Source organism: Triturus cristatus, chromosome 4_1 (assembly GCF_964204655.1).
Source record: "Triturus cristatus chromosome 4_1, aTriCri1.1, whole genome shotgun sequence".
Lineage (NCBI taxonomy): Eukaryota > Metazoa > Chordata > Amphibia > Caudata > Salamandridae > Triturus > Triturus cristatus.
Genome location: NC_140585.1, coordinates 516,517,149 through 516,537,858, shown reverse-complemented (window position 1 = coordinate 516,537,858; position 20,710 = coordinate 516,517,149). Strand labels below are relative to the sequence as shown.

Below are 20,710 nucleotides of genomic sequence, written 5' to 3'. Positions count from 1 at the left end.
CTGTGCTGTGGGGTGATTTGTTCCTCTTACGCTTGATGTTAACCCTGGACAGATGTACTGTCGTATCTATCATGACGTATCAGGACAGTGAACTGGGGGACACAACTCACCTCGTTGTTCTTTTGTATTTTCCTCCAGCGCGCGACAAGTGTCGGATAACGTGCTATTTATAGCCTGGAGGGCTCGCTGCGTCAAGACGGCTTCCTCCAACTTCCTGTGCACAGATTCTACATCACTGCGGGCAGAGCGAAGAGCGGTCTCCCCGTCGAGGACCTGAATAAAACACATCCGCACATGTTCAGCGTCCTGTCACTGCCTCCCACCCTCGCCCACCACCAAGAGACGAAGATGGCTTGACAGAAACCAACACAAGCACGCACGCACACTCTTTCTTAGAAAAGCAGAAATGCGAACGAACTTCTGCTATTTCACGCTCGGACTTTAGCTTCCAACACTTGGTCAAATGATAGAAATTTACACCTCTGACCAAAAGATTTACCAACGCAAACTTCCCAGGAAACCCCACGTTAACAACCTGTCACTCATAACACGACCACGTCCCCTGCTACCGGGTAAGTGTGTAAATGTGTACAGTTTTCATAGCTCAGGATAGAGAGAACATACCAGCTTCCTGGCGTCGTTCAGCTGGTGGACAGCCTCTTGGAGTTGTTGTCCAAGTTTTTCGGCCTTTTCCACCTCTGCTTCTCGAAGCTGCTTCTGCGACTCCAGGTCATGCGCCCTAGAGGAAGCAAGGGTACAGTGCGTAAACCATGTATGAATGCAACTAGATATAAGCAACGTTCGAGTGCCCCGCGGAAACACCCACAGACAGTTCCTCAGTAACGGACATGACACTGCCAGGCAGCAGAAAACCACACGGAGAGCAACGTGCCTCACGTGACTCGAACCAAAGCACACGAGCTGACACCGTTGAGGCTGCAGGAAGCGTATCGTGTGAAAACAGTAAAACATATTTTTTGTTGTAAACGCAGTGCGGAGGACCCCAGAAATATATGAGACCACAATACAAGGGGTTCCCGCCCCAGCGCCTTGAACCCCGCATGGGTATGTAGTGCGCTTTACAAATGCTATGATTGATTGATTGATAAAACAATGCCCCAAGTTTGCATTTTGCACGAAACTAGCTGGGATGATTCGTGATAACTTGGTGCGCTGTAGACATTAGAAAAAAGAAAAAGTCACTAACGTTTTCTCCCAGCTGCAAAAATTCGGATGACAATAGTACAAAATAAGGTGTGTCAATAAATTAACTTCTAAAACATGAGATTTGAATTTTCCCGCAAAATGTTGCAACAATTTCAAACCTACTCCTGAAGTTTGCAAAAATAGAATATAACATGTTGTGGATTGTATTTCAACAAGAGATGCAGTGTTCGGAAATGCACAGAATTCTTTACAAAAAACAAACCAATGCGAAAATGTCATATGTGGCATATATCCGAGCAATTCATTATATCATCTACTTGTCTTTGAAGACATTACCAAAGCTTGTCAGTAAGTCTATCAGAATCAAGGTCATCCACATTAGAGATCAAGGCTAAACATATTAAGAAAAGCCTAAGACTCGTTAAGCATATTCATTGCTCCCTGCTTAAAATATACACACACGCATGGACTGGTCAGAAACACCCAATGAGCTCGGAAGCCATTCCGAGCAACAAATCCTGACCATCTAATAAAAAAACATGCTAATTGAGGAAGCACTGATATCCACGCATGCCTAAATAATTTGTGTGTACCTTTACAGGAGCAAACTTTCCAAACCAGAACACAAAAGGACCCACATTCTTCCATGTGACCAAGGTAAGGAGTAGGCCGGGTCAACCCCTGCAATCCTCCTTTTCCTTCCTTCAAACAGGACTTCAAACTTCTACTTCTCAACAATTACTTCAACACACCCACAGGCCGCTCTACGTCTCCCTCATTGACTGACTCCTAAAAGGCTGGCACTTGACTCTTTCAGTCTCCTGTACTGTCCCGGATGCCATTCCTCAATGCGTCCTTGTATTATACTGTTGTGACTTTATAACCACCTAATGATGTATTGCTCGTTTCTTTGAATCTTATGAATCCCCTCATGTACATCTTGTAAATGTAATCACACAACATGTAAAGCACTCAACTGCCCTTGGGTCTAGCTAGCGCTATATAAAACAAAAAAAATAACTAAATAATAAACATGGCCTCTGTGGAGATAACAGCTCAGAGCTGGTCTCCTCTCCTAATTGGAGAGAATGCCTGGCATCTGGTTGTCTGGCTCCGATTTGTGACTTACCGAGCCAAGAGTAATTAGCAATGGAACGAAACCAGCAGCGTGGAGATTCTGCCCACAAGGGATCATTGTTACCTAGACAGACGATATTGGGGGACTGGTTCTCCATGCACTAACACTATATCCAAGAACTGGTTCTCCATGCACTAACACTACATCCGGGGACTAGTATTCCATGCACAAACACTACATCTGGGGACTAGGATTCCACGCACAAATACTATATCTGGGGACTGGTTCTCCATGCACTATATATGGGACTGGTTCTGCATGCACTATCACTATTTACGGGGCTGGTTCTACATGCACAAACACAATATCCAGGGACTGGTTCTCCATGCACAAACATAATATCTGGGGTTGGTTCTCCATGCACAAACACTATTTCTGAGGCAGGTTCTCCATACACAAACACTATATCCGGGGACTGATTCTCCATGCACAACCACTATATCTGGGGCTGGTTCTCCATGCACAAATACTATCGGAGGAATGGCTCTCCATGTACAAACACTATATCCAGGGACTGGCTCTCCATGCACAAACACTATATCCAGGGACTGGCTCTCCATGCACAAACACTATATCCAGGGACTGGCTCTCCATGCACAAACACTATATCCAGGGACTGGCTCTCCATGCACAAACACTATATCCGGGGACTAGTATCCCATGCGCAAACAAAACATCTGGGGACTAGGATTCCACGCACAAATACTATATCTGGGGACTGGTTCTCCATGCACTATCACTATATATGGGACTGGTTCTCCATGCACTATCACTATATATGGGGCTGGTTCTCCATGCACAAATACTATCGGAGAAATGGCTCTCCATGTACAAACACAATATCCGGGGACTGGTTCTCAAAGCACAGACACAATATCCAGGGACTTGTTTTTCCATGCACTAACACTATATATGGGGCTGGTTCTCCCTGCACAAACATTATATTTCGGAACTAGTATTCCATGCACAAATACTATATCTGGGGACTGGTTCTCCATGCACTAACAATATATATGGGGCTAGTTCTCCATGCACAAACACTATATCTGAGTGATTGTTCTCCATGTAGAAACACTATATCTGGGGACTGGCTCTCCAAGCACAAATACTATATCTGGGGAGCAAGCACAAATACTATATCTGGGGACCGGCTCTCTATGTACAAACACTATATCCAAGAACTGGCTCTCCATGCACAAACACTATATCCGGGGACTGGCTCTCCATGCACAAACACTACATCCGGGGACTAGGATTCCACGCACAAATACTATATCTGGGGACTGGTTCTCCATGCACTAACAATATATATGGGGCTAGTTCTCCATGCACAAACACTATATCTGAGTGATGGTTCTCCATGTACAAACACTATATCTGGGGACTGGCTCTCCAAGCACAAATACTATATCTGGGGACCAAGCACAAATACTATATCTGGGGACCGGCTCTCTATGTACAAGCACTATATCCAGGGACTGGCTCTCCATGCACAAACACTATATCCGGGGACTGGCTCTTCATGCACAAACACTACATCCGGGGACTAGTATTCCATGCACAAACACTACATCTGGGGACTAGGATTCCACGCACAAATACTATATCTGGGGACTGGTTCTCCATTCACTATCACTATATATGGGACTGGTTCTCCATGCTCTATCACTATATATGGGGCTGGCTCTCCATGCACAAACACAATATCCAGGGACTGGTTCTCCATGCACAAACACTATTTCTGAGGCTGGCTCTCCATGCACAAACACTATTTCTGAGGCTGGTTCTCCATACACAAACACTGTATCCGGGGGCCGATTCTCCATGCACAACCACTATATCTGGGGCTGGTTCTCCATGCACAGACACACATAGAAACAGATTGACAATCAGTTAGACGGTGATGTTTCCTTTCAGTCCTTCACTGCTGGCAACACTAGCTGCTGATGCAACATTCAGTGGCTCAAATCATTCAGAAGAACAATATAAAATCAGCTAAGAGACTCCCTACGCTATTGACCCAAGCTCAATCTGATGAAGTGATGGTGTATTTGAAGGGATTGGCTGGATGGGCCACATCCAATGAGGCATGGAGGACCTGTGACTGCAATGATTCTGGTTGAGACCACACAAAGACATCCATCAACTTATAGGCACGCAGGTGATATCTGCATTCTGCATTCAGCAGCCACCTTTGCAAGCATTAACCATTGAATGTGAAAAAGCAATTCATATGGTTCCTGTGCTCACAAAAAACATTATGTGCCAGTGAGTTGATTGACTCAAAGACCTAATGGTGCAGAAGCAGTAATTGTAGTAGGTAAAGGGAAAGTCAATGCATCACACAGCCACACTAGTTGAATTGAATCCCGAACACTGAAGAACAAGCATTGGCATAGCCAATAGGTTTCGCCTTTGGGACCTTATAGGTGTTTAGCCATGCAACAGTTGATGTTGCACCAAGGATATTGTGCTGGATAACTAAACACTTATAAAGACCCAAAGGTGAGACCTATTGGCTATGCCAATACTGGTTTTTGTTAGGCACGGGGAGGTTAAGTGATTTGCCCAGAATCACAGGATGTTCAGTGTCATTGTCAAGACTGGAACCTAGTTCCCCAGATCCGAGGTCGACTGCCCTAGCCGTTAGGCCAACTCCTCTCACCATTAGCCATGGTGGGACACAATAAAACCCATAGTGAGAAAGCTTCAGTCAAGGGCTCGCTTGGGTTCCCTACCAAGAAGGAATGTGACAAGATCCATGCAAAGCCCACAGTTGAGGGGAACTTAAAGTGATGATGAAACCCAGAGTTTGTCTTTTAAAGATGCTACACGCCCACTTTACACTGCAGTGCCAGAGACAGCATCATGCATACTCAGTGAGAACTTACATATGACATCATATGTACCAACGCTGATGGCATAAAACAAACAGCATTTCCAAAGTAGGAGGAAACAGGACTAGAGATTGTAGAATATGCAGACAGTCCACGCGCTGCATACCGTTTATATGTTCACACCCACACTAGCATCAGACTGGTACAGAGGGTTGTGCGCTTGTCAGAAAACCCTACTGCAGCAATAAGATGCAACACCAGTCATGTGCTTTTCATGATCAGCAAACATGTGTGGCGTCTTGATTCATTATTAATCAGCAACAGGATCCAGTAAGCTACAACCTTGTTGTCGTATTTAACAAGCATCAAAACCTTGTGATATATATATTATATATATCACTTGAATTCACCACAACAACTCCAATTCCATGTTTGGAAGGACGAATGCGGACCCAAAGTTCTTGGTGCAAACAGGTAATTTATTCCATGCCCAGCATCTCCGCCATTACGCGTTTCAGCCCCCACACGGGCCTTGATCACATGAGGCGTTGCTCTATGCATTACCAGTATTTAAAGTGCTCATGCAAATCGTAACATGTGCAAAAACAAATCAGGTGACCAATTCATGGACATAGTGAAAATACTGCGAGCTTTTCAGCAAAAGGGTCACATTGTGCAAATATGCAAATCTCCTAAATATCATAATAAATACATAAATGTATGAATAAAATGATAAGAATGCATAGATCATTGGTGTTAAAATGCGGCATTTAAAATCTCTTAAAACATTCCCATAACGGATTTGTAAAAAGCTAAAAACGCCACCATTTACAGACATGTGATTTTAGTTATATAAATACCAACATCATTAATGCACTTAATAATTAAAACCTTAATGTTGAAAATATTTGAACATAAGTGTTTTAAAAAATCTAGGTGTCAAGATGTTACACTCTTTGATATTGAAAAAGCTCTTCAAAATTAAGCCCCAGTGGGCCAAGATCACACTATGTATATTGTATAGTCACTATCTTATTATTTGCAAAAAAGTGCCACCCTACTGTACCTCTAAAGGTACAAACAAGTGCAAAGTGCAAAATTATCAATAATTAAAAAATGTATTGTTACTATGCTAGGAGGGGTTGGGATGTGCATTAAAAAATGTACTCTCACTAATATGTAAGTCTTTTGGAACAAACTAACTGCAAATCTGTGTTCTCAAACAGCATTATCTAATTATTATAAGCATGTATAAAAATCCTCGCTAGCGTTCAACCCTAGAGGAGTCTTCGTATCGAGATCCAATATGTACCTCGTCTCCAAAAGACGCGGTTGAGCTTCACAATTGCCACCTCTCTTCAGGGGAGGGATTGTGTCAACGACAAAGTAATGTAAATGTACTGGATTACTGTCCTGACACTCCTCAAAATGCCTAGCTACTGTATAGGCTTGGTCCCTGTTGTTGATGGCCCTTATGTGCTGGAGTATCCGCTTGTGGACTGGCAGCTTAGTGCTACCAATAGAACGCAGACCACAGGGAATCTCCAGCACATATACTGCAAATTCTGTTTTACACGTCAGTCTCTTACTAATAGGTATAGGGTCTGGCTTAAAAGGACTGCTGTAATGAGTCTTGTTGCGTGAGAATTTACATGCCTTACAAGTAGGACATTTACTGAATCATTTATGCGCTGTGAGCCAATTAGTGGGGGATTTCAAATCCTAACCAAGCTGTTGCTCATAGACCTCGCTTTCCTAAAGGTCAAAGCAGGTTTTTTAGGAGATGTGTACCCACAATTGGATCGCTCCGTACCAAACTCCAGTTTCTATTTAAAATTCTTCTTAGAGCCTGGTGCTGCCTATTGTAGGTCAGGATTAACCCGGACTGCCGCTCAGAAATATCTTGACCTTTGTCCTCCCTGCTGCTTTTTACGGCAAGGGCCTCTGTTCTAGACAGTGTTTTGGTTTTGTTAATAACTCTGTCTATAATGCTGGGTGCATGACCCCTGTCCTGGAATCTCAGTCTACTTAAATTCAGAGCTATATGGCAATATTCCTCTGTGCTACAGATGTGCTTGATACGTAGCATCTCCCCATAGGGGATGCTCCGTATCAAATGACGCGGATGGTGACTACTGGCATGCAGCACTGTATTGCCAGCAGTAGGTTTCCTAAAAAGTCTGGTTGCAATTTTGTCATGGTTTACAAATACCTCCACATCATAAAAATATACTGAGGATTTGCTAATATTAGACGTGAAGTGAAGATTCAGGTGGTGGTTGTTGATCTGTTCAATAAAATGGAGGGCGCTCGTCTCAGTTCCCCTCCAGATCAAGAACAGATCATCTATATAACGCAACCAAATGGGCACATGTTGGTCTATTGTGTTTGAATTGCCCCATGAGAACCTGCTCGTCCCACAGCCCCATATGCAGACAGGCATAGCTGGGAGAAAAGCAGGCCCCCCATTGCCACACTCCTTATCTGCTGGTATATTTGGTTGTCAAACAGGAAGAAGTTTTGTTACAGACATGTAGCGATCATAGTAACTAACATTTTGTTATGCAAGGATAGATACAAAGGCCTTTGGTTTAAATAGTGTTCAATAGCTTTGAGGCCATCTTGATGGCGAATAGACGTGTAAAGCGATGTAACATCTAGTGTTATTAATAGCAAATCAGCACTCCATGTGATGTTATTGATTTTTCTTAAGAAGTCTGACGTGTCCTGTAAGTATGAAGGCAGGCATTTGACCTAATCTTGCAAAAAATAGTCCACGTATTTAGGTGTGTTTTCCATAATGCTATTAATAGCAGCTATTATTGGCCTGCCCAGGGGTTTGCTAGCACTTTTATGAATTTTGGGGATGAAGTAAAGAGCAGGGATGACTGGATGTTCCTTTTTTAAAAAGCCATATTCATCCTCACTTAACAGCCCCCCACTCTCCCATGCCAATAGCTTCAAATAATACTCATTCCAGGCTGATTTGACATTGTGTATGCTGCTTTTTTTTTATAACATTCAATGTCTTTCAGCTGTTTTAGTGCCTCTTCCATATACAGCTTTCTGCGCCATAAGACAACGTTGCCCTCCTTGTCCGATTGTCTCACAATGAAATTGTTGTTGTTCTGTAATTTCTTCATTAGCTGTATATAGCACATATTTTGTCTGTTTCTCTGGCGGGTATTATTGGTTGATTTGTACAATTGATTAAGTTCACTTGTGACTTGTTCATGATAAACGTCCAAGTTGTCATGTAGCATTATGGGCTGGAAACGGGACTTAGGTTTGAATGGTGTCTTAACTGTGCTGCTAAAACCAGTTAACTCAGGGCCTGAGTTCAGAGAGTTGGCCGACTGCTCATTTTGTAATGACCAAAGATCTTGGAATAGATTCATATCCCCTGCTGTTAGGAGGGTTGGGCTTGTTGTTAGTGGTTCTGCATTAACAGGTTGTTTCTTGGCATGGAGAGTATAGAATTTACAAAGCTTCAGTTTTCTGATGAATCTGAAAACATCCATGCGGGTTTCCGCATAGTTAAAAGTTACTCTCCGGACTGTATGAGAGTCCGAAAGCCAGAATTTGCTTCTCCGCCATCGTTAAGTTAATATCTGTTAAATTTATCACTGAATTGGCGTCAAAATTTTGTTTTACTTTTGTTGGCGGTTCCATCTGCCCCTTGTTTGTTTTTTGGTGGTTTGTTTTTCGTAACTGCCCGCACTTTCGTCTTTGCCTGCATTTTTGGTTGTTTCTTTTGTTTTTTGGCCAATCTGTCCACGGGGTCTTAGAGTGTCCCTCCTGTCTTGGCACAGGCAGTCTACTTCCTGTGCCAGGGATAGTGTATATGTATGTATATATATATTAACTGAAAAAACCATAGGTTTCAGGGGTGTTATAGTTAGCTGGACTTTTCACTCGTACAAAAACATTGAAATTCCCCCGTTATAGTTAGTTCAGCTAACTATAACTCGCGCGCCCGCAATGCACTGCTGATGACGTCACATGTTACATCACTCATGACATGGTCAGTGACATCACTCATGACATCTAAAATGACATCACTGATGACATGACTGACGACATCATCCAGTGAATGTGTGTTTATCTGAAAATTACATATGCTTTATAGATGTATATCTCAAGGTCGATGGAAGAATAAATGGGTATATAAGTGTCTAAATGGATGATTTGTTTTTGAAAAATTGATTGTATAACTGACTGACTAAGTGTATCTTAGTGAATACATGGCTTAGTGAGTAATGTTTAAATATGTAAATATCTGTATCAGTCTCTCACTTTGTGTATAAGTGGCTGCATGGGTTGGTGAGTAGCTACATGAGTGTTTATATAGGTTATTAGTTGTATCAGTCTGAGTGTCTGCATGGTTCGGTGGGGGGTATTACGTAGTGCATAGGTGCATGAATGAGTGACTCACTGTTTGTATGTGTTGAAGACAGCATGTGTGCAGGACTGTATGGGTGGATAAGTGTGTGCATGGGTGTGTTAGTGAGTGAATGACTGTCTCAATAGTGTCTTTATGAGTAACTACATATGTTTTAAACTAGTATATGTGACTATTGGTGTATATAAGTGAGTATATGTGAGAGTGAGAGATTGAAAGTTTCTCTATGAATAAGAATGTGATTCTTATTCATAGAGATAAGTGATTGTTTAAAAGACTAAGTATGTGTAAGTTTCTGTAGAAGTAAGTGTGGTGGTGTGTGTATAACTGTATATGCAATTAAATGGATGTTTGATTCTTTATTAGCATGAGTGACTGTGTGTGAGTAACTATGGATGAGTGGTGTTGTGTAACAGGATGCATAGGTGTATGAGTACATATGATGAGTGAGTACATGTATGAGTGACTGTATAGGACTGTTGGTGAATGAGTGGATGTGTATGTGGATCTTAGAATTACTGAAGAGGTTGTTGTAACCGATATTGGTATGTCCATTGTTTTGAAAATTTTAGTTTCTATTTTTGAATGTGTGTATCAAAAGTTATATTAGGGGGAGAGGAGGTCTGCCACTCTATCATAAGGATGATGTAATCAGTGATGTCATTTGAGATGTCATCAGTGATGTCATGAGTGATGTAATATGTGACGTCGTCAGCAGTGCATTGCGGGCGCGCGAGTTATAGTTAGCTGAACTAACTATAACGGGGGAATTTCAATGGTTTTGTACGAGTGTGTAGGAGAGTAGGGTCTGCTATCTTATGGTCACCCCAAATTTTTGCTTTTTGCTTCACTGGTTTTTGACATATTGAGGCTGTGGGCCTGCTATTCAGACCCCCAGCCTGCTGTTCTCTCTACTAAATTTACACTATGCACCCTAGGTGCATAACCGATTGGAAGTGGATCACCCTGTGAGCCCCTGTACCAGTGTACACTAGGTACCCAGGGCATTGGTGTATCTAAGGCCTACCAGGGGCTGAAGCATGTATTGTGCCACCCCTGGCCTGGCCTAACAAATTTGACACAACTGGCTGATCACTCAGCTGGGGTAAGTTGGTGTAACCACCTCTTACTTAGGTGTAGTATACCTATACCTAACCTTAAATGGAACACATGGTAACCTATCAGCCACTCCTATAGCAGGCCTTGACAATCCTGAAGGCAGAGTGCTTGGTTCCATGTGAGATGGTGCTCTGGCATGAGCTGAGCCTGTCTGCAGTGGTCGGAACCACTTCCTTCTACTGTTTCCAGATATCGTCATACCCTATACTCTTAAGTGCATTATGAACCTCGCGGTTAAATGCTATCTTTGGTTTGACTTTATCAAAACATGTCGAGTAAGGTGTCATACGAATTGGAATACTAACCCCTCGCCAATTCTGGCGACGGGGTTAGCATTCCACCCTTCTAGAGGGACACGACATGTACAGTACCTGAAACCCGGGTAAAATCAGACATAGCCTCAGCTCCACAAAATGGATGCTGCCACCACAGACACAAGTCTGCCCTCCTGCTGCTGGGAGTCCTTCCAGCTTGGGAGGTGTGGACAAAGGGTTTCCTGCCAGGGGAGGTGCGTGCACCACCCCAGACAGGATTTTGTGTATTGGTCAGGTAGGGCTTGAAAGAAACCAGACATGCCTGAGGCTCACAAGGGGCCTCGGTGCATATGCCAGTTCAATCCGGTCCTGGGGCACACCAGTCCCGGGCCTGGGGCGAGCTGGACAAAGGATTGGGGGTGTAACCACCCCCCTTCCTGGTCCCACCCTTAGGGAGGGACCTAGCAGGTAGTCCGGCCCCTAGAATCCGCTTAAAGGTAGGAGCTGTGTCCTAAGACTTCAGACATCCTGGAATCAACTTAACTACAAGAAGAAGACGGGAACTTCGACGCTCTGCTGCACAGAGGGCTGAAGGAAATCTCCCCTGTGGTCAGGGAGTGACCACCTTGCTAACGCAAGCACCATCCAGCGAATCAACATCTGCTTTGCCGCCACCTCCCGCCGGAGCCCGAGCCCAGAGACTGACAAGACCTGGACCTCCAGACCTCTCACCGCCCGATCCACAGTCCCTGAAAAGAAGGAACCCGTGGAGGCACCGAGACACGTGGAGCCAGCCATCTTGAAAAGACCACGACAAGCTGCAAGCGCGACAACCAAGGCTCCCTACAAGTTGTGCTTTGGGTCCTGAGAAGCCCAACACCCGAGCAGCATCTGCACCAAAGGTGAGCCCTCCAGCATCTCCACGATCTGCGTGGGGCCCTTCTGCATTTTGCCACTCGACGCGCCTAACCGGTTGCTGGCCCGCTGGCTTGTGGCCATCTTGGCGACGAACTTCAAGAACTACACTGCTGGTCTGGTTGCTCCAGACTGGCCCTTGCTCCCTTCCAAAGGAGCAGTCCCTCTGACCTTGCTGGTCAGAACCATCAGCTTATTTCGTTTTCCACAACAATTGCTTTTGCCAAGGCTTGTTTGCTTTGACCAAGTCGCTGACACCGCCGACAGCGAGAGCCTGCGTGGGACAGCTCGTGAACCGACTCCTGGACGTCGTCAACCTTCAGGGACCACGTGGCTGCAGAGACAAGCTGCACCTTTCCTCCTGTTTGCACCCGACATCGCCTGGTACCCACCTGGTGCCACGCTGGTCACTGGCTAGTGACTGTGAACACTGTCCCCTCTGCTTACAGGTCTTCTACAACACCGATCCACTCTTGGATCCACCGCATCCCTTCCGGACCGACCGCCTGCAGCATCCTTGTCTTCAGGCTCCATTGAACAGATAGAAGAAACCCGACGCACTTCGAGACCTATGCACCCGCTTCCTGTGGGTGAGGTAAAGCTGGCACTCCGGTGCCCAAGTGTAGAGTATCATCTCTAGTGTCTGTGTTTCCAGTCTTGAGTTCATAGTCCATCCGGAAGATCCTTTTTGCAGTAACTTTGTAACTTTAACGCACCCATTGAAAACCTATGGGAACTCGCGTGTGACTGTTTGCTCTGCACACGCAACCCGTGGACCTCCTGGTCACTAACTAAAGTTAGCTCCTTGTAGGCCCAGCGATTCTAGAGGCCCTAGGCCTTTTCCCTTTTCTGTTCGTGGTACTTATACCACTATTTTAGTATATGGTTTGAGTGGCCACCAGGGCCTATCCATATAAAGTGCAACTTCTGTGTATTCTAACGTAATCTTGTTTAACGATTTGTGCTCCTGTGCTCATAAAAAGTCTAGGGGATACTTTGAGAAATAAATACATATATATTTTGAATATATATCTGTGTGGTGTCCTTTCATTGGTATAAAAGGGGGTTACATTTGGTAAAACAGCCTGCTTAACACGCTTTAACGAGTTTAGCCTCAAAGACTGCTTAGCCTACGCTACCACTAGGGCAGCTAGTCCGAAAAGGTTGACTTACAACCACACCATAAGGGTTGCTTGGCATGGTACAAGGTGGTCACTTTAACTAGTGAACATCATATACCAGGCCAACTTCTCACAGAGTGAAAAGTCCAGCTAACTATAACACCCCTGAAACCTATGGTTTTTTCAGTGAATTTCTAAGGTTTTTTAAATGCAAATTGCTAACTATAACGTGCCTGAAACCTATGGTTTTTTCAGTGAATTTCAAAGGTTTTTTAAAGGCTAATTTCTAACTATGCCTACAGAGATAGGACATATGAAGAAAGAAGAAAAAACGCACAGAAAGAAAAAAAAGAAATGCAGAAAGAAGCAACAGAAGTCCTCAAAGACGAAGAAAAGTGCAGGAAGAAGGATAACGTGCAGAAAGAACAAACAGAAGAGCAGAAAGAAGCCTTGTTGCAAAATCATCCTGTACCCTCAACCTTTTCAGATGGATACTGGTGGTAACTGAGTCTGACTAACCAGTTCTAGAGACAGTGCTATGTTAAAAGACACTCAGAATACAGTGAAAACACCTACATACACTAGGGAACACTATGCGTTGGGGTCCCCCTGTGATCAGCATGACCTCCTCTGTAAGCCCCTAGTATATAATAGGGCAGGGGATTAAAACTACCTCCTAAAACGCGCCACAGGGCATGTTTGCACACGTCACCTCAGGCCCCGTCCCCTCCCTTACCCACTGTGTAAACACGCCCTGTGGCCGTTTTAAATAGGGAGATTAAGTCCCCTTGAATCCGGAGGGTCCCTAGGGTCCAACTAGACCACTAGGTACGTCCAGTAAGCGCCATTGCAGAGAGGTGTAAAAAGGGGCACGGCCTACACCACCTCTCTGCAACGCAGAGCAGTGGCGCTTACTGGAAGCAATATACAAAAATACTGTGGGTCTATTTTTCGATGTGAGTGCAAACACTGATGAAACAGAAAAAGATAAAGAAAAACCAGAGTAATCGTGTGAAACCTCAAAGGAGGATCCTACAAAAAATGTTGAGTTCCCATCACCCACCAAAGGTGGCTTATCATCATCTGGGAACTATGGACAATGCCATGAGTACCAACCACTATGATGATTGTGGTGGTTCCACAGTTGTCCCAGGCGTGAATGGTATATCGTTGCAAACGGTAGGGTGATGGTTGCAGTGCAAAAAGTGAAAAATAAAAGTGCTGTTAAAAATGGCTAACAAGACACTATATATTTTTATTCTGGCGCGGTCTTGGTGCCACTTTAAAAACAGTGCATAGACAGCTTTCACAAATAACTGTCAGATTATCGGTCTACATGTTTCAGCTTGTGAACATAAGAGTCCAAGCTCTCATCAGGACCATGTAAACGCTACTGCAATTGGTGTGTAAAAAACAAACAAAAAATAGATTACTACCCAATACAACCTGATTTGTCCTGTGTGTCACGGTGGAACAGTTACAGGCAAAGGCTTGTAAAGGAAACCATGCTATGTCAAAACTCATTAGTGTATGACATGACGATAGTCAATTCGACACATGCACTTACCCGGATAGCTGCGGGTACGCACCTCGCCTCACCTGGCATCCGCTCAGGAATTAGAGGCACCCCTCTAAAAATGGAAATTCCAAAAACAATATTACCCCTATGGCCAAGAACAAACTATATCCATAGGGGATAATGGAAATTACCAAAAATGGTGTTCAATTAGACAGTATAAAAACAAGTCAGAGTAGATGTCTTAAAACAAAAGGTCTACTAAAAACAGAAGGACTCCCTATTTAAATGTGCTCGAGTGTGTTATGTTCAAAGCTTAAATAGGAATGGCCAGGTCTTAATTTCCTTCAAAATCAGTAGATATTCTGAGGTCAAATGTAATCAAATTAAATTGTTAGCAAGATTCAAGAGGGACCCCATCGCATCCATCTACGTCCTATTAAGGCCATATGCGCCCGATGGACCGTGAAAGCAAAACCGGAAAAAATTGGAGCCCGAGCAGTACTTCATTCAGAGAAAATACTGACTGCAGTTGACGAATAACACCCACGTCCTCATCTCCCTTACGTGTGTGGGATCATATAATAGTTACCTAACGCCGTAAAAACAGCGTGGAATTCTCACATAATGTTGAAAGATTAGAAAGCCCATAGAGAAAACCTACCTCTCCGTCGGTACCCCGCTCTAACAACTGAGCTGGAAGGGGAGGTACCGAACAGGCAGGAAGAATGTCAATATATCAACTCCGTACTCGAGCGTACTTCCGTGTTGACAACTACGGAGCGCTCCGATGCTCAAAATACTGCCTATAATGTCGTGTGTCCAGACGTTGCTGGGAAATGTAGTACCAGATAAAGGACAGATCAACAACAGCGTTTTAATCGTCTATAACTGGAAACTGAAAAAGTTAGAGCTAGCGAATTATAAAGCAAAAGCTCGGGCATACTAGGGTTATGAGAAAAACACATGTTTAGGGATTATTATTATATTCTGATATCACAGGAAAAACAGGTAATAATGAAACACCCTAGAGACGACCTGTAAATATCTAAATCCCCTTGTATTTCAAACTCTCATATACCAGATGATTAGCTTATTAGCCCAGGGGCACACAGTCAAATAAAAACCAGTCAAAATCAGAACAGCTCATTGGAGCATGGGTACGCGCTGAAGTGCCCTAGCCTCGGGGGGAAGCTAGATAGAGCCCCTGTGAAAGAAAAAAAGTGCAGATATCCATTTGTTTATATGGATGACCACGGAATCTCATCATTTAAACCCTGCTGATCACACTTTAATTTGAACACCCATTTCTGTTCTTTGATGAACAAGAATTTTTTAATGTCCGTCACATGTGTGGGGGATAAAAGGTTGTTCCAAGACCACCCACCTCAAGTCTTCCGGTTTATGTTTAAACGACAAAAAATGATTGGTAAGTTTGGTGGCCTGTTTATTCCGCCTGATAGTACTTTTGTGTTCATTAATACATTTCTTGATCTTGCGTGTGGTCATGCCTACGTAACGCAAAGAACAAGGACAGGTAATCAGGTAAATAACTCTGTGTTGCAATTGGTATGTTTTTTTGAAATCCAAGGTATACCTGTACCTATGTCCACTGTTTTAATGGACTGGGTCTGTGGACATGCTGAGCACTGGCCGCATGGAAAATGGCCTTGTACTGGCGGTAGATCCCATAAGGTATTCGTTGCAATGGGAGATTTAGTTCTAGGTCTAGTATGTATGAGGCTATCTCGGAGGTTATTTCCTCTTTTGAAAGAGAAAAGGGGTGGTGGAATATCCACATTCCCTACATTCAATATTCGCCAGTGTTTTCGCACTGTTTTTTGTTCTTGGTTAGACCATGTACTGAACGTTTACACAAAAGTCATTCTGGAAAGAGGAGGCTTAGGCACCGGGGGTTCTAAAAGGGCTCCCCGATTGTTATTAGAGGCTCTTTTCCAAGCCTGTCTTACCAAACGTTTCGGATATTGTCTGTCTCTCAATTGATTAGACAAATCCTCTGCATGATGGTTAAAAGTAGTGACATCGGAACAGTTTCTGCGAATACGCAGGAACTGTCCAACGGGTAAATTCTCCCGAAGAGATTTAGGATGATGGCTATTAAAACTGAGGAGAGAGTTCTTTGATAGGGGTTTCCTATACAGTTCACTGCCAAGTCTGCCCTGATTAGGACATATCACTATGTCCAAGAAAGGAAGTCAGTTTTTGTCAAAGGCAACTGTAAAACGCAGAAACTCGTTCTTAGTGTTCAGCCATGCATGAAAATCTAACAAGGAGGCAACAGGCCCCTGCCAGACAACCAGAATGTCGTTGATGTATCTCTTCCAAATTTTGATCCGATCTCTGAATGGATTCGAGTGAATGAGTACATTGTTCTGCTCGAATAGGTGGACATACAGGTTGGCCAGACTGGGCGCAAAAATGCTGCCCATAGATGTACCCGAGACTTGTAAATATATTGTCTCCTCGAACTTAAAAAAGTTTTCCATCATGGCCAACCTGGTACATTCCATTATGAAATGGACCGGTGTTATGGTGTCCAAATCTCTCGCATCTAGAAGACTCTCAATGGCTTCTAAAGTTTCCACTTGTGGAATACAGGTGTATAAGGATTCCACATCAAAGCTGACCAAAAGGTCTGTCTCTGTATCATAGCTGGTATCTGGAAGCAGTCTAAGGACATCCTTAGTATCTTGCAGGTAGCTGGGCATTTCCTTTACTAATGGTCTAAGGAAAAAATCCACAAAGGTGGAAAGAGGTTCCAGCAAAGAGCCTATGCCTGATATAATAGGTCGCCCCGGAGGTGGCCTTTGACTTTTATGTATTTTTGGAAGGACATAAAAGTATGGCATCACAGGATGTAAAGTTGTGAGAAAATGTGATTCTTGCTCTGTGATCCAACCTGCAGCTTTGGCATCATCTACAAGAATTTGTATCTCTCTAGTTAATCTGGGAGTCGGATCTTCAGTCAGTGGTTTGTATGCTGTAAGATCATTAAGTTGTCTCAAACACTCAGTGCGGTATGCCTCGGTGTCCAGAATGACAATTGCTCCGCCTTTGTCGGCGGGTTTGATAGTTATGGTCTCATCATTTGATAAAACCTTTAGGGCTTGTTTTTCACTCTGGGATAGATTTTGATAAGTTTTGTCTTTTTTAGTGCTAATGGCAGTAATGTCATGAATCACTGCTTGTTCAAACACTTTAACTCTGTCCGGTGTCAGATGGGCTGGAGGATTTTAAGGCCTGTATTCTTATCAGAAGAATCCTCAGAAGAGGCTGTCAGTTCTTTGAAAAAGAAATGTAGACGGATTTTTCTGAAAAAATTTGCCATTTCATATCGTAGTTGGAATAAATCTCCAAAATTAGTCGGAACAAAACCCAAGCCTTTGTTGAGGACCAATTGTTCATTAGATGCAAGGGTTCTTGTGCTCAAATTTACAACTAACTCATTGTGTCGGAGCTCGTCCCTGGTTGTTGTTGCCCTTTTCTGCTGCGAGTGTTGGGTGGTTGTTGATCTATCTGCCAGTGTACCTGCGGCTGTCCTCTCCTTCTGCCTCTGTTTCGTCCACGGCCTGCTCCTAAAAAAGGCGGCTGACCAAAAAAGGGGGGCTGAGGTGCAAAAGGAGGCATCGACTGAGTATAAGGGGGAAGTTGATAACCCCATGGTGCAGGAGGCCACCACGGACCTCCTTGTTTATAAGGGTTCGGCATACCTCGTCTTTGGTTCGATCGAAATTGTTGTCCATTGCCTCTCCTAGATGACTGCATGTTACTCTGAGTCTCTGAGTCACTAGAATAGGTGTCCGATCCAGACGAAGAGTAGTTAGAGCCATACCTCTTGCCTCTCCTATTAAACTCAGGTGGAACATACTGCTCACTGGTGTAGGGGTAAACCTTTTCAAGTGAGAAGCGTGCTAAATCTTTTTTAAACTTCTCAATTTTGGTCAATAAAATCGTGTCTTTGTGATCTTTGTTGGATTTGTTTGTCTCATCCATGTTCCTCTTGAAAACGGTACTAGATATGGTGGTCTTAATCTGCCCTTCCAATGTTTGTATTTCTATGAGCATGGCATCAGCCACCCTTTTCGCTGTATTAATGATTAAGATCAACCAATCGCGTGTACAGCGCCACGCGATTAGTGACCAGTCTTTAGGGAAGGGTTTGTCCGATAGGAAAAGTCTGGGAGCATTTGTCACTATTAGGCCCATGGGAGCGCTATTGCTTCTAAGATATTCTGTCATTATCGCACCATGGATAAAGGTGCGAGAATGAGAGTTCTTGAGGCCAAGTAAAGACTGCCAGTCATCCATTTTTTTCTTTCAGAGGGGCTCTATCTAGCTTCCCCCCCGAGGCTAGGGCACTTCAGCGCGTAGCCATGCTCCAACGAGCTGTTCTGATTTTGACTGGTTTTTATTTGACTGTGTGCCCCTGGGCTAATAAGCTAATCATCTGGTATATGAGAGTTTGAAATACAAGGGGATTTAGATATTTACAGGTCGTCTCTAGGGTGTTTCATGATTACCCGTTTTTCCTGTGATATCAGAATATAATAATAATCCCTAAACATGTGTTTTTCTCATAACCCTAGTATGCCCGAGCTTTTGCTTTATAATTCGCTAGCTCTAACTTTTTCAGTTCCCAGTTATAGACTATTAAAACGCTGTTGTTGATCTGTCCTTTATCTGGTACTACATTTCCCAGCAACGTCTGGACACATGACATTATAGGCAGTATTTTGAGCAACGGAGCGCTCCGTAGTTGTCAACACGGAAGTACGCTCGAGTACGGAGTTGATATATTGACATTCTTCCTGCCCGTTCGGTACCTCCCCTTCCAGCTCAGTTGTTAGAGCGGGGTACCAACGGAGAGGTAGGTTTTCTCTATGGGCTTTCTAATCTTTCAACATTATGTGAGAATTCCACGCTGTTTTTACGGCGTTAGGTAACTATTATATGATCCCACACACGTAAGGGAGATGAGGACGTGGGTGTTATTCGTCAACTGCAGTCAGTATTTTCTCTGAATGAAGTACTGCTCGGGCTCCCATTTTTTCCAGTTTTGCTTTCACGGTCCATCGGGCGCATATGGCCTTAATAGGACGTAGATGGATGCGATGGGGTCCCTCTTGAATCTTGCTAACAATTTAATTTGATTACATTTGACCTCAGAATATCTACTGATTTTGAAGGAAATTAAGACCTGGCCATTCCTATTTAAGCTTTGAACATAACACACTCTAGCACATTTAAATAGGGAGTCCTTCAGTTTTTAGACCTTTTGTTTTTAGACATCTACTCTGCCTTGTTTTTATACTGTTTAATTGAACACCATTTTTGGTAATTTCCATTATCCCCTATGGATATAGTTTGTTCTTGGCCATAGGGGTAATATTGTTTTTGGAATTTCCATTTTTAGAGCGGTGCCTCTAATTCCTGAGCGGATGCCAGGTGAGGCGAGGTGCGTACCCGCAGCTATCCGGGTAAGTGCATGTGTCGAATTGACTATCGTCATGTCATACACTAATGAGTTTTGATACAATTTGAGTATCACATTGAAAACTTTACATAGCATGGTTCTGTGATTAACACTGATGCTGGACAAGATCAAGTTGAGACTCTTTACCATTGTTTTTGTTTGATTAGGTTTCCTTTACAAGCCTTTGCCTGTAACTGTTCCACCATGACACACAGGACAAATTAGGTTGTATTGGGTAGTAATCTATTTTTTGTTTGTTTTTTACACACCAATTGCAGTAGCGTTTACATTGTCCTGATGAGAGCTTGGACTCTTATGTCCACAAGCCGAAACATGTAGACCGATAATCTGACAGTTATTTGTGAAAGCTGTCTATGCACTGTTTTTAAATTGGCACCAAGACCGCGCCAGAATAAAAATATATAGTGTCTTGTTAGCCATTTTTAACAGCACTTTTATTTTTCACTTTTTGCACTGCAACCGTCACCCTACCGTTTGCAACGATATACCATTCACGCCTGGGACAACTGTGGAACCACCACAATCATCATAGTGGTTGGTACTCATGGCATTGTCCATAGTTCCCAGATGATAAGCCACCGTTGGTGGGTGATGGGAACTCAACATTTTTTGTAGGATCCTCCTTTGAGGTTTCACACAATTACTCTGGTTTTTCTTTATCTTTTTCTGTTTAATCAGTGTTTGCACTCGCATCGAACAATAGACCCACAGTATTTTTGTATATTG

At 43.5% G+C, this 20,710-nt stretch overlaps 1 protein-coding gene across 7 annotated transcripts in view; it reads right to left on the bottom strand.

Annotated features, from left to right (window-relative positions):
• Nucleotides 1–20,710, bottom strand: part of IRAG2 (inositol 1,4,5-triphosphate receptor associated 2) — a 1,211,571-nt gene that overhangs the window by 609,052 nt on the left and 581,809 nt on the right. For all 7 annotated transcript variants that reach the window (XM_085652757.1, XM_085652760.1, XM_085652761.1 and 4 more), the window contains 2 exons: nt 625–739; nt 111–273 (listed from right to left, as the gene is read on the bottom strand). In XM_085652757.1, the coding sequence (XP_085508883.1) occupies nt 111–273; nt 625–739 (278 nt within the window). The remainder of the gene's footprint in view (nt 1–110; nt 274–624; nt 740–20,710) is intronic.